Here is an 18,600-nt window from a genome sequence, read left to right as displayed (position 1 = left end):
GGTGTACCTAATAAAGTGGCCAGTTATCTTAATGCTTCATTCCATTTTAACAATTCCTTATTGGTTCTCACTTTATGGCACAAAAAAGTTTTATTTAAAGCATAAAATAGTAAAGCTTAATCTGTAGTTTAACCAGAAGTAACACGTTCCCCTGTGTCAAGAACATCATTTATACTATAAAAGTCATGTAAAGCTGAAGGTCGTCTCTGGTGATAAGACGCTCGGGCACAGCGGTCAGAGTCTCTACTACGGCGCAGTAGATTTGGCTTCATCTGCCGAGGGAACCGCAGAGTATAAATGCACTACTACATACAGCTGCCATATTGTTGGCAAAACTTAACTCTTTAACAGATACGGGTAAGACTATAAAAATTACACAAAGAACAAAAAAACGGGGATTCCGTGAACACAGTCATGCTTTTTACCTCCCCAAGCGAAAATTTTCATTAAATATTATTTCTTATTTAAACATCACAACAAGCAGCAATTGTAATAAAAAAAAACATAAAAAAATCCAAAAAACAGAATCCAAAACGTAAATAAAAAAAATTTAAAAAAATAAAAAAAGCCTGTAACACATTTCACTAAGTACCTTATCTAATCCGTCTTTAAGGCCATGTTCACATTTTATGGCTAATAAGCAGTAGCGCAGCTAAATACCACCGGCATTTTTTTTTACCGTAAATGACCAAAATGACAGTAAAAAAATTACATATTTTACTGTAACTTGCATAATTGCGCTAAAATGTGTCATTTTTATCGTGATTTTGGCTATGTGCGGCAAAAACACAAACGGCTGCCGTAAATAGCCGCAACATGTGAACGCAGACGTTCAAAACGCAAAGAAAAAAATAAATAAAAATTGGGGAGATTTATCAGTGTAATAGCCACATACCATTTCCTAAGGCTGTGTTCAGAGGTTGCGCTACCGTGTGGTGGCAACACTGCGATTTGCTGAAATAGTGGTAAACAGGTGTCATTTTTACCACGATTTTGGTCATTCACAGAAAAAAAATAAAGTGATGCTGCAAATGCAACGTGAGATCACAGTATTAGGGAATTTCCCCTATCAGGCCTCATTTATCAAAACCATCTTAATATGGTAGAACTGACCTTGTTCCTGACCGCAACCAGTCAGAAAGCAGAAAAAGATGAGTGATGAGGCGTGACCAGTTTTGGTAAATGAGGTCCTCTTAAGACTATGACCAATTTGTATAACTGACTGGAATTTTTTATTATTTTTTTTATTATTTTTTTAAAATAAAAATTCAGTTTTTGGGTTTATTTGCAAAAAAAAAAAAAAAAAAATGAATAAAAAAAAATAAAATTCTGGCAAAAGGTGAAATACAGCACATTCGTTTAGCAAAGAACCTTAAAACAGGTTACGTAAGATACTTATTGAATAAAGAGATAGGGTCGGGCCCCGATTTTATGAACTTTCAGAGCCTCAGCTGCCAGAGCCCAAACCACCGATATCCTCATCATCTGATATCTGCAGCAAGAGTAGATACCATCGTGCCCAAGGGCTTCAAAAACACATTCTGCCGGAGAGAATGAAGAAGGGTTTTATCCAGCAAATAAAGTGTTAAGAAGAGGCACAAAATGTCGTAGAGAGTTGCCGGGCGTGAACGTCTCCTGTTTACGTTTTCCAGAAGAAGGGGTTCTGTGCTAGACGCCGCTGAAAGTTCTCGTACCTGAGGGAAAAAAAATTAAAATATAATAATAATAATGATAATAAAATAATTAAAAATATTATATTATTATTATTCATCATTATTTTTTATTTTATTTATTATATTGTTATTATTATTAATGATGATGCATGACATACGTGTACAAAAAGGAAAACATAAAAACTGCTATGGACGTCATGGGGGGGGGGGGGGGGGCTCTAATGGCCAGAGAAGAGAAAGACAACCATCAGCTGTGGAACCTGTAAGGCTATGCTCAAACCGGCAAACATGCCGCAGACAGCGGGCACCGGCAAAACATGACGGCGCTGGGACCGCTCGGAAATGCATCGTCTTCATAAAATTGAACAGAATTTTGCACACCGTGTGATCCGTCCATTCAGAGGACAGTTTTGTTGTGTATGCAAGGAGATTATTATGTTTTAGCCCATTCTTAAAGACTTAGACTCCGTTTGCTTGTGGTGCAGACACCATGCGGAGGAGGCAGACTATGTCATGTAGGGTGAATAGGAGAGGACAGATAGGTCCGGCACTGATGGGACTCTAGGTTAGCTGGACATTTATCACAGTGGAGAGCGTTGGAAACCCCAGGGATAGCGTTGGCAGCGGTGGTGCATAATCCAAACAAGGCTTGTATACAATCGTGACAAAGAAAACAGGACTGCACTCCCATCCAACGGGTTTTTATTCGGAGATACCAGACCTATTAAGAGGATGCAGGGGTGGAGGCGGGGGACGTAACCGGGACAGACTGTTTCACGCTCTCACAGCGCTTCTGAGAAGCGCTGTGAGAGCGTGAAACCGTCTGTCCTGGTTACGTCCCCCGCCTCCACCCCTGCATCCTCTTGATATGTCTGGTATCTCCGAATAAAGTCCTGTCGGGACAGACTGTTTCACGCTCTCACAGCGCTTCTTACAGCTGGTATACCAGCTGGAAGAAGCGCTGTGAGAGCGTGAAACAGTCTGTCCCACTTACGTCCCCCGCCTTCACCCCTGCATCCTCTTGATATGTCTGGTATCTCCGAATAAAGGCCCGTTGGATGGTGAGTGCAGTCCAGTTTTTTTTGTCGAGACTATGTCATGTGTTGTGCGCACAGTGTCTGACGTTGGACTAAGATGTTAGAGTGGATGTAGACTGCACACATAAAACCGACCACCCAATTCACAGCCATTCATTCGAGTGACCTGCATGTAATATCACTACAGGTTATATTCTCTTATATGGATAAAAAAAAAAACCACTAATCAGGCACTCAAACAAATAGGGGATGTGTTTCATGGTCAAACACCTTTGAGATACATTCACGCGATCCGATATTCTGCGGGTAATCCATTGGAAGTTATACCAACAGAAGACCATTCAAAGTAAATGGTAGTGTAACTTACAGCTGGTTTCCCGCAGCGGGTAACTCACACAGTGCATTACACACATATGAACGTATCCTAAAGGGGCACTCCAGAATAAAGTTCAGAATGTACTATCCTTCATATAAGATAGGGATAGACATAAGGCTATCCTTCATATAAGATAGACATAAGCATAAGGCTATCCTTCATATAAGATAGGGATAGGCATAAGGCTATCCTTCATATAAGATAGGGATGGGCATAAGGCTATCCTTTATATAAGATAGGGATAGGTATAAGGCTATCCTTCATATAAGATAGGGATAGACATAAGGCTATCCTTCATATAAGATAGACATAAGCATAAGGATATCCTTCATATAAGATAGGGATAGGCATAAGGCTATCCTTCATATAAGATAGGGATGGGCATAAGGCTATCCTTCATATAAGATAGGGATAGGTATAAGGCTATCCTTCATATAAGATAGGGATAGGCATAAGGCTATCCTTCATATAAGATAGGGATAGGTATAAGGTTATCCTTCATATACAATAGGGATAGGCATAAGGCTATCCTTCATATAAAGATAGGGATAGGTACAAGGTTATCCTTCATATAAGATAGGGATAGGTATAAGGTTATCCTTCATATAAGATAGGGATAGGCATAAGGCTATCCTTCATATAAGATAGGGATGGGCATAAGGCTATCCTTCATATAAGATAGGGATGGGCATAAGGCTATCCTTCATATAAGATAGGGATGGGCATAAGGCTATCCTTCATATAAGATAGGGATGGGCATAAGGCTATCCTTCATATAAGATAGGGATGGGCATAAGGCTATCCTTCATATAAGATAGGGATGGGCATAAGGCTATCCTTCATATAAGATAGAGATAGGTATAAGGCTATCCTTCATATAAGATAGGGATGGGCATAAGGCTATCCTTCATATAAGATAGGGATGGGCATAAGGTTATCCTTCATTTAAGATAGGGATAGACATAAGGCTATCCTTCATATAAGACAGGGCCAGGAACTAATGATAGTATTCAGAATATTGGGCAGACTAGAAGGGCCGAAGGGTTCTTCTATGTTTCTACAGAAGTGGTTTGAACCCCTTAGGCACCAGGACCCCCTGATGTCTCTGCCATTTCTGCACCCCATCCACCTCAGTCTAACTATAGGTGAATATCAAACCTAAGAAATGGCCTCATAGCCTACAGGGCCATAACAAAAAATAATAATAATAAATAAATAAATAAATAAAAACACATTACAAAACCCCTGCTCACCATTTCAGAACCACATTGGATGGTATGAAGACTTCTGTTGGGTTCGGGGTCATCTGCGCCTGAGTCACAGCGAACGATGAAGCGAAGTTATAGAAGTTGTCCAGCATTTTCTGAGTGAACTGGAGGAAAAGAAATGTAATTGGAAATGGGTCAAGTGTGAGGTACGGAAGAGGTTCCAGGAAAGGCGCATTGTTTTACCTACAGCAGTGTTTTCCAACCAGTGTGCCTCCAGCTGTTGCAAAACTACAACTCCCAGCATGCCCGGACGGCCAACGGCTGTCCGGGCTTGCTGGGAGTTGTAGTTTTGCAACAGCTGGAGGCACCCCCTGGTTGGGAAACACTGACCTATACTATATACTACTAGATAGTCCAACATGCTGGGAGTTGTAGTTTTGCAACAGCTGGAGGCACCCACTGGTTGGGAAACACTGACCTATACTATATACTACTATATAGTCCAACATGCTGGGAGTTGTAGTTTTGCAACAGTTGGGAAAAACTGACCTATACTATAAACTACTATATAGTCCAACATGATGGGAGTTGTAGTTTTGCAACAGCTGGAGGCACCCCTGGTTGGGAAACACTGACCTATACTATATACTACTATATAGTCCAACATGCTGGGAGTTGTAGTTTTGCAACAGCTGGAGGCACCCTGGTTAGGAAACACTGTACTAGTGTAAGGGGATTGTTGGCTATCGGATACACATGGAAACTTTTCAAAATTATGAGCAAAACTACAACTCCCAGCATGTCCAAAGGCGGTATAATAAAAAAAAAAAACGGAAAATGGAAAATTATAGCTACTCTACTGACCTGGGTGAACGAGTCCACATTTGACACCGCGGCATTGGCTACTGGAGTCTGCTGTGCCAACTGCTCCAAAAGCTCCACAGAGATTCCGATCTGCGCTACTGAAGGAGTCTGCGGTAAACTCATCGCTCCAAACGGGTGCTGCGTCCCCTCTCCTGCAAGAGCCAAAGTTACAGGATTACAATTCATCGCAACAGAGATCAGGATTATAGTAGTGATATTCTTGTATATAGGAGCAGTATTATAGTAGTTATATTCTTGTATATAGGAGGCAGTATTATAGTAGTTATATTCTTGTATATAGGAGCAGTATTATAGTAGTTATATTCTTGTATATAGGAGCAGTATTCTAGTAGTTATATTCTTGTATATAGGAGGCAGTATTATAATAATTATATTCTTGTATATAGGAGCAGTATCATAGTAGTTATATTGTTGTACATAGCGGGAAGTATTATAGTAGTTATATTCTTGTATATAGCAGCAGTATTATAGTAGTTATATTCTTGTATATAGGAGCAGTATTATAGTAGTTATATTCTTGTATATAGGAGCAGTATTATAGTAGTTATATTCTTGTATATAGGAGCAGTATTATAGTAGTTATATTCTTGTATATAGGAGCAGTATTATAGTAGTTATATTCTTGTATATAGGAGCAGTATTATAGTAGATATATTCTTGTATATAGGAGCAGTATTCTAGTAGATATATTCTTGTATATAGGAGCAATATTATAGTAGTTGTATTCTTGTACATAGGAGCAGTATTATAGTAGTTATATTCTTGTATATAGGAGCAGTATTATAGTAGTTGTATTCTTGTATATAGGAGGCAGTATTATAGTAGTTGTATTCTTGTATATAGGAGCAGTATTATAGTAGTTATATTCTTGTATATAGGAGGCAGTATTATAGTAGTTATATTCTTGCATGTAGGAGGCAGTATTATAGTAGTTATATTCTTGCATGTAGGAGGCAGTATTATAGTAGTTATATTCTTGTATATAGGAGGCAGTATTATAGTAGTTATATTCTTGTATATAGGAGCAGTATTATAGTAGTTATATTCTTGTATATATAGGAGCAGTATTATAGTAGTTATATTCTTGTACATAGTAGCAGTATTATAGTAGTTATATTCTTGTATGTAGGAGGCAGTATTATAGTAGTTATATTCTTGTATATAGGAGCAGTATTATAGTAGTTATATTCTTGTATATAGGAGCAGTATTATAGTAGTTATATTCTTGTACATAGGGGCAGTATTATAGTAGTTATATTCTTGTATATAGGAGCAGTATTATAGTAGTTATATTCTTGAATATAGGAGACAGTATAATAGTAGTTATATTCTTGTATATAGGGGCAGTATTATAGTAGTTATATTCTTGTATATAGGAGCAGTATTATAGTAGTTATATTCTTGTACATAGGGGCTGTATTATAGTAGTTATATTCTTGTACATAGGAGCAGTATTATAGTAGTTATATTCTTGTACATAGGAGCAGTATTATAGTAGTTATATTCTTGTATATAGGAGCAGTATTATAGTAGTTATATTCTTGTATATAGGAGCAGTATTATAGTAGTTATATTCTTGAATATAGGAGACAGTATTATAGTAGTTATATTCTTGTATATAGGAGCAGTATTATAGTAGTTATAGTCTTGTATGTAGGAGGCAGTATTATAGTAGTTATATTCTTGTATATAGGAGCAGTATTATAGTAGTTATATTCTTGTATATAGGAGGCAGTATTATAGTAGTTATATTCTTGAATATAGGAGACAGTATAATAGTAGTTATATTCTTGTATATAGGGGCAGTATTATAGTAGTTATATTCTTGTATATAGGAGCAGTATTATAGTAGTTATATTCTTGTATATACGAGCAGTATTATAGTAGTTATATTCTTGTATATAGGAGATTATAGTAGTTCTATTCTTGTATATAGGAGCAGTATTATAGTAGTTCTATTCTTGTATATAGGAGCAGTATTATAGTAGTTCTATTCTTGTATATAGGAGGCAGTATTATGGTAGTTATATTCTTGTATATAGGTGCAGTATTATGGTAGTTATATTCTTGTATATAGGTGCAGTATTATAGTAGTTATATTCTTGTATATAGGAGGCAGTATTATGGTAGTTATATTCTTGTATATAGGGGCAGTATTATAGTAGTTATATTCTTGTATATAGGAGCAGTATTATAGCATTTATATTCTTGTATATGGGAACAGTATTATAGTAGTTATATTCTTGTATATAGAAGGCAGTATTATAGTAGTTATATTCTTGTATATAGGAGCAGTATTATAGTAGTTCTATTCTTGTATATAGGAGCAGTATTATAGTAGTTCTATTCTTGTATATAGGAGCAGTATTATAGTAGTTCTATTCTTGTATATAGGAGCAGTATTATAGTAGTTCTATTCTTGTATATAGGAGGCAGTATTATGGTAGTTATATTCTTGTATATAGGGGCAGTATTATGGTAGTTATATTCTTGTATATAGGTGCAGTATTATAGTAGTTATATTCTTGTATATAGGAGGCAGTATTATGGTAGTTATATTCTTGTATATAGGGGCAGTATTATAGTAGTTATATTCTTGTATATAGGAGCAGTATTATAGCATTTATATTCTTGTATATGGGATCAGTATTATAGTAGTTATATTCTTGTATATAGAAGGCAGTATTATAGTAGTTATATTCTTGTATATAGGAGCAGTATTATAGTAGTTATATTCTTGTATATAGGAGCAGTATTATAGTAGTTATATTCTTGTATATAGGAGCAGTATTATAGTAGTTATATTCTTGTACATAGGAGCAGTATTATAGTAGTTTCATGTTAATACCATAGTGCTGGAAATGCCTTGCTAATGACTTAGATCATGTTTTTAACATATATAAGTACAATTTACAGGGCACAGTATTAAATGTTTTACTTTCTGTGTAGGGCAGGAATGTGAATGGGAAACTGAGTGAAATTATGAAAAATATTCACATCTGAAAAGCCTCCAATGACCCCAGGGGAGAGATACGGGAACTTTTCGCCATGTCATCATCACACTTTTTGCCAATTACAACCTGTTAATGGTCATCTCTCCACATATACAGCCACCAGTGATCCAAAATCAAGGGGGCACAGAATGTTGCCTTCTTCTACACGGAGTTGTTTTGGTGGCAACAACTTGGAACCCTATTGATTTCGGCAACAAATCTGCTGCATTCTGGCAGCCAAAGGGTTAAGTAGAAGACCATAAAATGTATGTGGGACCATCAATTAGTCAGTGACATAATGAGACGAGGCATAAAATGTATATCATAAAACAACCTTAAAGGGGTACTCCCCTGGAAAAAAAAAATTCTAAATCAACTGGTACCAGAAAGTTAAACAGATTTGTAAATTACTTTTATTTAAAAATCTTAATCCTTCCAGTACTTATCAGCTGATGTATGCTCCACAGGAAGTGCTTTTATTTTTGAATTTCTTTTCTGTCTGACCACAGTGCTCTCTGCTGACACCTCTGCCATTTTAGGAATTGTCCAGAGCAGAAGTAAATCCCCATAGCAAACCTCTCCTGCTCTGGACAGTTACTAAAATGGACAGAGGTGTCAGCAGAGAGCACTGTGGTCCAACTGAAAAGAAATTCAAAATGAAAAGAACTTCCTGTGGAGCATACAGCAGCTGATAAGTACTGGAAGGATTAAGATATTTAAATAGAAGTCATTTACAAATCTGTTTAACTTTCTGGCATCAGATGATTAAAAAAAAAAAAAAATTCCAGGGGAGTACCCCTTTAACCATTACTCACCAGACTTCAAGCCGGAGATCTTGAATATTGCACTGGGTTTTTCATTTGTAATGAATCCGAGTAGCTGCCAGACAGGCATGCCGCTGTGATCCGGGTACGAGATGTACACAGATCCCCCCATTCTCTCTGGGAAGGGGATAGTTCCAAGCATGAAAACCACCACATGGTTGATGCTGTCATAGTCAGGCAGGTTAAAGACAAACTTATCCTCTGCTACCTGCTGGGCATCTGTCTGCACCTATGGAGACAAGAAAACATACATCTGTAAGCACAGGTAAACATCACAAGTGCCACGGCCCCCCCACAGCTGATCAGTGCAGGCGCCAGGAGTCAGACTGCGATGAACCGATATCGAGGGACAATCCTGAGGACAGGCAATCTATTTTTACAGGCTGGATTAACCCTTTAAAGGGAATCTGTCAGCTATATATAATGCTCAAAGCTGAAGACAAGCAGAAAGAGAAGGCCATTAAGCACTCCGCGGGCATTCTGGGTAGGGGAATATGCAAAGCAGCTCATTACATCACCTTTTCAGGTAATGTTCCCTGGTATCAGCTTGGCTCCTGTTAAAGAATATAAAAAGTTGATCGGGATTTCCCCTACCCAGAATGCCCGCGGAGTGCTTAATGGCCTTCTGAAGCTCCGTTACACCAGGAGTGGTGGCCTCGCGCTGAGGCAAATACTCATCCCCTTTAGCTGCTCTCAGGCCTCTTACCCCAGCCAAGCCAGACCACCCTACTCTGTACTGACGAGTGGCTAAAACGACAAAACAGCTGTCTGCAGATGGGTAGAAACTTCCTTTTTGGGGAGTAGTCTGGCTTGGCATAAATCCCGATTAGCTTTTTATATTCCTTAACAGGAGCCAAGCTGATACCAGGGAACATTACCTGAAAAGGTGATGTAATGAGCTGCTTTGCATATTCCCCTACCCAGAATGCCCGCGGAGTGCTTAATGGCCTTCTGAAGCTCCGTTACACCAGGAGAGATGGCCTTGCCCTGAGGCAAATACTCATCCCCTTTAGCTGCTCTCAGGACTCTTACCCCAGCCAAGCCAGATCACCCTGCTCTGTACGGAGTGGTGGCCTCGCCCTGAGGCAAATACTCATCCCCTCTATATATATTATTATTATTATTATTTTTTTTTTTTTTATATGTATATATCTCAACTGGCTCCAGAAAGTTAAACAGATTAGTAAATTACCTCTATTAAAAAATCTTAATCCTTCCAATAATTATCAGCTACTGAAGTTGAGTTGTTCTTTTCTGTCTGAGTGCTCTCTGATGACACCTGTCTCGGGAACTGTCCAGAGTAAAAGCAAATCCCCATAGCAAACCTCTTCTACTCTGTGCAATTCCCGAGACAGACAGAGATGTCAGCAGAGAGCACTGTTGCCAGACAGAAAAGAACCACTCAACTTCAGCAGCTTACAATTATTGGAAGGATTAAGATTTTTTAATAGAAGTAATTTCTAAATCTGTTTAACTTTCTGGAGCCAGTTGAATGAATATATATACCCCTTTAATACTTTCGTCTAAGCTGATGGCTGTTTGCAGAATTATAAAATAATGTTTTCCTTCTAAGTTTAAGAGATGTCGAGCAGTGTTTCCTAACCAGTGTGACTCCGGCTGTTGCAAAACTACAACTCCCAGCATGCCCGGACAGCCAAAGGCTGTCCGGGCATGCTGGGAGTTGTAGTTTTGCAACAGCTAGAGCCACACTGTTTGGAAAATACGGCCGAAAATCAGTATATAGGCACACTCCCCCGCCCTAAATCAGGATATAGTCAAGATGGTGTCTGTAGATATGTCCAGATGGTAATAACCTTCCTCCGTCACCTGGCAAGACCCGGTGGTACCTCTGCGACACATCATACAGATGCCACCATTTAGTGCTGTGTACACGGTATCTAATATTAGCCACAGTCAAAGCCGCAGTATGCGGTCACTTCAGGTCGCTGAGGTGGCGGGAGCATTTATACCTTTAATGCATTATTTAACTATATGTATTATTAATATAGTTATGCCCTATTCTGAAGCCAAAATAGAACTTATAATTGTGAGTACACCCCTTAAATGGTCGCTATTATTAAAAAATATGTTTGCTAGTGCACTCCTCATGGTAAATAAAAAAATCTTTCTAATGTACTTTGTTTATGTTTTATTTGTGTTTAAAAAAAGCTGCCACTAGGTGTCTCCCTACTTGTCCAGAGCACATTTCCCCCATCTTTTGCACAGACTTTGGACTCCTGCTGGCCTGGCAGAAGTCATAAATAAGGAAATGCTTGGGGGGGGGGGGGGGGGGGGGGAAGGGGTGCAGCCTTAGCCAATCATCGTTCATCCCACACTGAACTGCTCTGGGCTGTGTGTACTACAGTGAGGGAGGAAGTTCTCCCCTGTATGGCTTCAGATGATGTCACGCCTGCTGGGGAACGCCCCCTTCCCTGTCTGTGAACCTGATTGAGACTGAGCAGAAAATACAGAACAATATCAAGGTAGAAAATAAAAAAAAAAATTATAAAAATAAAAAGGCAGGTGGTGGTTTATCATGTTGGGGGCAGTGAACTGGGAGGATTATAAAATTTAACCAAATCATGACAGGTACTCTTTAAAGGAGATGTGTCATTCTAAAGGATAGGGGATACGTTTCTGTTGCTGCTATATCTAGGGATGTAAAAAAAAAATTTGTCAAGTTTTTTTTCGCGTTCAAGTACGTGCAACATTTTTACGCTAAAAAATGTAAAAAAATCTACTACGGAGCTTGATAAATCCGTCCATACAAGAAGGGTTCCAGCAATCCAGAAAGATAATAAAACGTAATATTTATTTAATCCATAGAAATAAAAATGGTACAGGGTAGAATGGTAACAAGGTGTTTCATACCATTTTTATCTCTATGGATTAAATAAATATTTTTTATTAGTGCTGGAACCCTTCCTGTATGGACGGATTTATCAAGCTCCCTAGTATATATATATATATTTTTGCGTAAAAACGTTCCACGTACTTGCACACTTGCGACTTTCCTATTTTTGCTTATTCCAAAGCACATTTTTTTTAACCCCTTAATGACCGAAGCCCATTTTCGCCTCATGGACAAGGCCAATTTTAATTTTTGCGTTTTTGTTTTTTCCTCCTCGCCTTCTAAAATCCTCGCCTCCTTTATATTTCCATGTACAGACCCATATAAGGGCTTGTTTTTTGCGTGACCAATTGTACTTTGTAATGAAACCTCTCATTTTACCATAAAATGTACGGCGAACCCAAAAAAAAAAAATTTTTGGGAGGAAATTTGAATGAAAACCAAAATTTTGCACATTTTGGAGGGCTTCATTTTCACACTATACACTTTACGGTAAAAATGACATGTGTTCTTTATTCTGTGGGTCAATACGATTAGATCGATACCCATGGCTAGATACTTTTATATTTTTGTACCGCTTAAAAAAAATCTAAAACTTTTTGTACAAAATCAGTAATCTAAAATCGCCCTATTTTGACCACCTATAACTTTTTCATTTTTCCGTATATAGGGCGGTATGAGGGCTCATTTTTTACGCCGTCATCTGTAATTTTTTTAGATACCACATATATAAAACTTTTAGATCATTTTTTATTATTATTTTTTTTAAATAAAATGTGACAAAAAAGCAGCATTTGTGGACTTTAATTTTTTACGTTTACGCCATTCACCCTACCGGATCATTAACATTATATTTTGATAGTTCGGACTAGAGATGAGCGAACTTACAGTAAATTCAATTCGTCACGAACTTCTCGGCTCGGCAGTTGCTGGCTTTTCCTGCATAAATTAGTTCAGCTTTCAGGTGCTCCGGTGGGCTGGAAAAGGTGGATACATTCCTAGGAAAGAGTCTCCTAGGACTGTATCAACCTTTTCCAGCCCACGGGAGCACCTGAAAGCTGAACTAATTTATGCAGGAAAAGTCATTAACTGCCGAGCCGAGAAGTTCGTGACGAATCGAATTTACTGTAAATTCGCTCATCTCTAGTTCGGACATTTACGCACGCGGCGATACCAAATATGTTTATTTAAAAAAAAATGTTACGCTTTTTGGGGGTAAAATGGGAAAAACTGACAATTTTCATTTTTTTCTGGTGTACCCACTACATTTTAAAATGAATGTTGTGTTAATATAGAATAAGGCACAAAATAATTGTGGAAGAATTTTTACAGACTACGTAAATAACCCATATGTGGCACTAAAATTTTTCCTGATCACGGCATCTATGGTGTTGACAGGGGAAGCGCGTTTCCCCCTTTTCACCAATGGCGGCGGCGCCGCGATACGATCGTGGATAGCCGTTGGTTGCTATGGCAACAGGAGGTCAGATCATGACCTCCTGTCTACCTGCTACGGAATCCTGTGAGATCCAGCCAGAGGCTGTACGGTGTGCAGATGATCGGATCATACTGTGCTGTGTGCTGGGCGGTATACCGGTATGAACCGGATACCGTTTTTTTCTCCCACGGTATGGATTTTTGCCCATACCGCTATCTCGGTCGGGCCCCTCCCCCACCCTCCGAGTCAATAAAAAAAATTAAACTTACCCCTAATGGGGGTGGTCCGGGCCATCCATCCATCCTTCCTGTAGTGTCCGGTGGCATTCCGGGTGGAGGGTGAACCGGTCCGGGCTGTCCTTCTTCTCCGGGGGTCCTCTTCTCCACTCGGCCTAGTACGCTGCATAGACGCCGCTACGCCATGACGTCAGGTGCGTCGCTGCGCACGGACGTCACTGCGCAGCGGCGTCTATGCAGCGTTACTAGGCCGGAGCCTGCCCGGAGTGGAGAAGAGGACCCCCGAAGAAGAAGGACAGCCCGGACCGGTTCACCCTCCACCCGGAATGCCGCCGGACACTACAGGAAGGATGGATTCCCCGGACCACCCTCCCCGGACGGTCCCTGCAGCAACTGGGAAGGTGAGTCAGGGTTCTGGGATGGACAGGGGTCTGTATAATATACTATACCTACAGTAGGCCCTCCAGCTGTTGCAAAACTACAACTCCCAGCATGCCCGGACAGCCAACGGCCTATATTATATACTACTATATAGTCCAGCATGCTGGGAGTTGTAGTTTTGTAACAGCTGGAGGCACCCCTGGTTGGGAAACACTGACCTATACTATATACTACTATATAGTCCAACATGCTGGGAGTTGTAGTTTTGCAACATCTGGAGGCTGTAGGGTTGTTTGTTACATCTATTTAAAAGGGTTCTCCACTGCCCCAGTGTTCAGATCATTTAGTTCCAAAAGCCCATTGAGTTCCGCTACGCCACCTCAATGCAAGTCTCAATGTAAAAAAAAAAAAATACCGTGAAATACCGTGATACTTTAAAAAAATTACCGCGATAAAACTATAAAACTATAATGTAAATTATCCCGCATGGTGAACGCCGTAAAAAAAAAAAAAAAAAAAGACGCAAAATTCGCCAATTTTTGTACAAATAGCGGAATAAAAAAAAGATCAAAAGGTAGCACGTATCGCAAAAATGATACCAATAAAACCCCAGGCTGTCCAGGCTTGCTGGGAATTGTAGTTTTGCCACAGCTGGAGGCACCCTGGTTGGGAAACACAGACACAAATACTTATACAGGGGTTTACCTTCAATAGTCTGCAATGTATTAGGCCAGTGGTCTTCAAACTGTGGCCCTCCAGATGTTGCAAAACTACAATTCCCAGAATGCCCGGACAGCCGTTGGCTGTCCGGGCATTCTGGGAATTGTAGTTTTGCAACATCTGGAGGGCCACAGTTTGAAGACCACTGTATTAGGCTGTGTTCACACGGCCATCTAGACCCGTCCTGTTCTTCTCCCGTCAAAAAAAAAAACGGACTTAAAAAAAAAAAAAAAAAAAAACGGACAATAACGGATGTTATCTGTTATTGTTCAGTTAATAAATAGAGATGAGCGAACTTACAGTAAATTCGATTTGTCACGAACTTCTCGGCTCGGCAGTTGATGACTTTTCCTGCATAAATTAGTTCAGCTTTCCGGTGCTCCGGTGGGCTGGAAAAGGTAGATACAGTCCTAGGAGACTCTTTCCTAGGACTGTATCCACCTTTTCCAGCCCACCGGAGCACCTGAAAGCTGAACTAATTTATGCAGGAAAAGTCATCAACTGCCGAGCCGAGAAGTTCGTGACGAATCAAATTTACTGTAAGTTCGCTCATCTCTATTAACAAAAAAAAGAAATTTTTTTAGTAAAACGGATCAAAAAACAGGTTTAAAAAAACGCATGCGAACGGATGACATGAATGGGATTTTTTTTTTAACCGTTTTCTAATCCGTTTACAGCCTGCAAGAACGGAACCGAAAACGGGGATAAAAAAAAACCAGGAAAAAGACGGCAATGTGAACGCACCCTTACAAAAGTAGGTGACCGCTGAACTACGGTAGCTTTCCTGCTGGGATTTGCTAGGACTACTACTCTCAGCATATCCAGCCAGGGGCACAATGCATCTGTACAGAACTGCACTGGCAAGAATACTACTCCCAGCATGTCCAGACAGGGACACAATGTATTGGTACACTGGGAGGACTACCTACTACTCCCAGCATGTCCAGCCAAGGATACAATTTATCTGTATAGTGCTGCAATGGTAGGACTACTACTCTCAGGATGTCAAGCCAGGAATACAATGTATCTGTATAGTGCTGCAATGGTAGGACTACTACTCTCAGGATGTCAAGCCAGGAATACAATGTATCTGTACACTGCTGCAATGGTAGGACTACTACTCTCAGTAGGGGGGGGGGGGATATTTATCAACAGATTTTGGTGTCTTTTATTGTGTATGTTTGGCACATTTTTTTTTTTTTTTTTGGCGCGCGCAGTGACTTTTTGCGCCAAAATCTGGTGCATTCTCTACAATGTCACTTTGTAAACTTGCTAGGTCTTTGACGGTCCTGTGTATCATTTTTGCAGTGGTCAGTAATTTATCATTTGCTCCAATTGTATTTTGGCGCTAATTTGCCTGCTTTTGGCGCAAATCACCGCCAACAATATTCTGACATGGAAAACACACATACCAAAGGTAGAATATGGTATGCGCTTAAGTTACTAAAGGACATGCGCTAAATGATAAATTTGGCGCACGTCCGTAAAAACCAAAGTAAAAAATAAAAATAAAAAAAAACACAGGTAAAAAGAATACCCCCCAGTATGTCCATCCACATATACAATGTATCTGTACACTGCTGCAATGGTAGGACTACTACTCCCAGCATATCCAGCCATATATACAATGTATCTGCGCACTGCTGCAATGGTAGGACTACTACTCCCAGCACATCCAGCCATATATACAATGTATCTGTAGAGTACTGCACTGGTAGGACTACTACTCCCAGCACATCAAGCCATATATACAATGTATCTGTACACTGCTGCACTGGTAGGACTACTACTCCCAGCACATCCAGCCATATATACAATGTATCTGTACCGTACTGCACTGGTAGGACTACTACTCCCAGCACATTAAGCCATATATACAATGTATCTGTACAGTACTGCACTGGTAGGACTACTACTCCCAGCATATCCAGCCATATATATAATGTATCTGTACACTACTGCACTGGTAGGACTACTACTCCCAGCATATCCAGCCATATATACAATGTATCTGTACACTGCTGCACTGGTAGGACTACTACTCCCAGCATATCCAGCCATATATACAATGTATCTGTACACAGCTGCACTGGTAGGACTACTACTCCCAGCATATCCAGCCACTTTAACTCACCAGCCGCCCGGCCACCAGACAACCGAACATGTCCGCACCTCCCGGGTCTCCTGTGTCCCGGTCTCCGGTCCTCTCCTCCCTCTCCCGTCCAGAAACTTCCAGAAAGCCTATGGTTAGGAGCTTCAAAAACAATACGCGACCCGAGCCCCGCCCATCAGAGACGTTAAACCGCCATAGTAGAGACTGGCAAAGCACTAAAACCAACGTCTACTTACGAGCTGGGATCAGCGGTGGAGAGCGAGTGGTCACATGACCCGAGTAGACTCCGCCATGTTGGGAAAGGGCAACGTTGGCTGTCAAGTGTGAAAACAAAAGAGGATGGAAATCGTCTGTTTCGTGCGTGTCAGTGCTTCCCCACCAGTGTGCTTCCAGAGCTACAACTCCCAGCATGCCTGGCTTGCTGGGCATGCTTGGAGTTGTAGTTTTGCAACCATATTAATGAGGATTCCAGATTGTGGTAAATCTGAAGATCTGCAGCGAATCTGCAACACATATGGCCATATACGTAAGACCAGGTTCACACCAGCAAAATATAGTTGTATTTTAACCCCATGAGGCTGCAGCGATTTTTCATTTTTGTGATTTTTCCTTCTAATAGCCATAAAGCTTTCACGCTTTTTCCACCTGTTGTTTTATGAGGGACCAATTGTTCGTTGTAATGACATCACAAATTTTACCATAAAAGGAAAAAAAATCAAAATAAAAAAATATTTGCAGTATATTGTATTTGAAATTGAAAAGAAATTAGCAATTTTGCTAATTTGAGGTCTTCCGTTTGTACACAGTGCATTCTACTGTTAAAATTACGCATTTTTGCACCGTAATCTTTACTTTATATCAGTATATATTGTGTTTTGATAGGACTTTTTATAAATTTTTAATAATCTAATCTAGTACATGAAGTGACCAAAAATCAGCAATTCCGGTGTATGGAATTTTTTTTTTATATTTACGTCATTCACCGTGCAACTTTATTATTTCTATATTTTAAAAGTTCGGACATTTATGCAAGTGGCTATACCAAAAATTCTAAGTTTATTGTGGTGTCCCAGTACCGTACTGCATACCGTACCTAGTGTAGAGGTCCCCCAAGTCAGAGTAACTACGTTCAGGTGGGACAGCCCCTAGTCGTCTCTCCTCAATTCTAATTCTCTAATGTTAATATATGTATATCTTTAATAATAGTATATATCTCATATAATGTATAGTACTTACTGTCACGATGCCGGCTGGCAGGTAGTGGACTGTCACGATGCCGGCTGGCAGGTAGTGGATCCCCTGTGCCAGAGAGGGATGGCGTGGACCGCGCTAGTGGACCGGTTCTAAGCCACTACAGGTTTTCACCAGAGCCCGCCGCAAAGCGGGATGGTCTTGCTGCGGCGGTAGTGACCAGGTCGTATCCACTAGCAACGGCTTACCTCTCTGGCTGCTGAAGATGCTGAAGATAGGCGCGGTACAATGGAGTAGGCAGAAGCAAGGTCGGACGTAGCAGAAGGTCGGGGGCAGGCGGCAAGGATCGTAGTCAGGGGCAACGGCAGGAGGTCAGGAACACGGACTAGGAACAGACTAGGGAACGCTTTCACTAGGCACTAAGGCAACAAGATCCGGCGAGGGAGTGAAGGGGAAATGACTAGATATAGGGAAGTGCACAGGAGGGAGCCAATTAAGCTAATTGGGAAGATTGGGCCAGGCACCATCATTGGTGCACTGGCCCTTTAAATCGCAGAGACCCGGCGCGCGCGCGCCCTAGGGAGCGGGGCCGCGCGCGCCGGGACAGGACCGAGGGAGAGCGAGTCAGGTACGGGGACCGGGGTGCGCATCGCGAGCGGGCGCTACCCGCATCG

At 40.4% G+C, this 18,600-nt stretch overlaps 1 protein-coding gene across 1 annotated transcript; it reads right to left on the bottom strand.

Moving 5' to 3' along the window:
- Nucleotides 1-1,289: 1,289 nt before the first annotated feature.
- HIKESHI (heat shock protein nuclear import factor hikeshi) lies at nt 1,290-17,031 on the bottom strand. The gene is made up of 5 exons (XM_056560316.1): nt 16,757-17,031; nt 8,988-9,225; nt 5,159-5,310; nt 4,340-4,458; nt 1,290-1,694 (listed from the first exon to the last, which is right to left on the bottom strand). The coding sequence occupies exons 1-5, from the start codon at nt 16,784-16,786 to the stop codon at nt 1,640-1,642; spliced, it is 594 nt and encodes a 197-aa protein (XP_056416291.1). The 5' UTR covers nt 16,787-17,031; the 3' UTR covers nt 1,290-1,639.
- Between the last annotated feature and the right edge of the window lie 1,569 nt (nt 17,032-18,600).

This window comes from Hyla sarda, chromosome 2 (assembly GCF_029499605.1).
Source record: "Hyla sarda isolate aHylSar1 chromosome 2, aHylSar1.hap1, whole genome shotgun sequence".
NCBI classification, from domain to species: domain Eukaryota; kingdom Metazoa; phylum Chordata; class Amphibia; order Anura; family Hylidae; genus Hyla; species Hyla sarda.
This window is presented reverse-complemented; position numbering and strand designations above follow the sequence as displayed.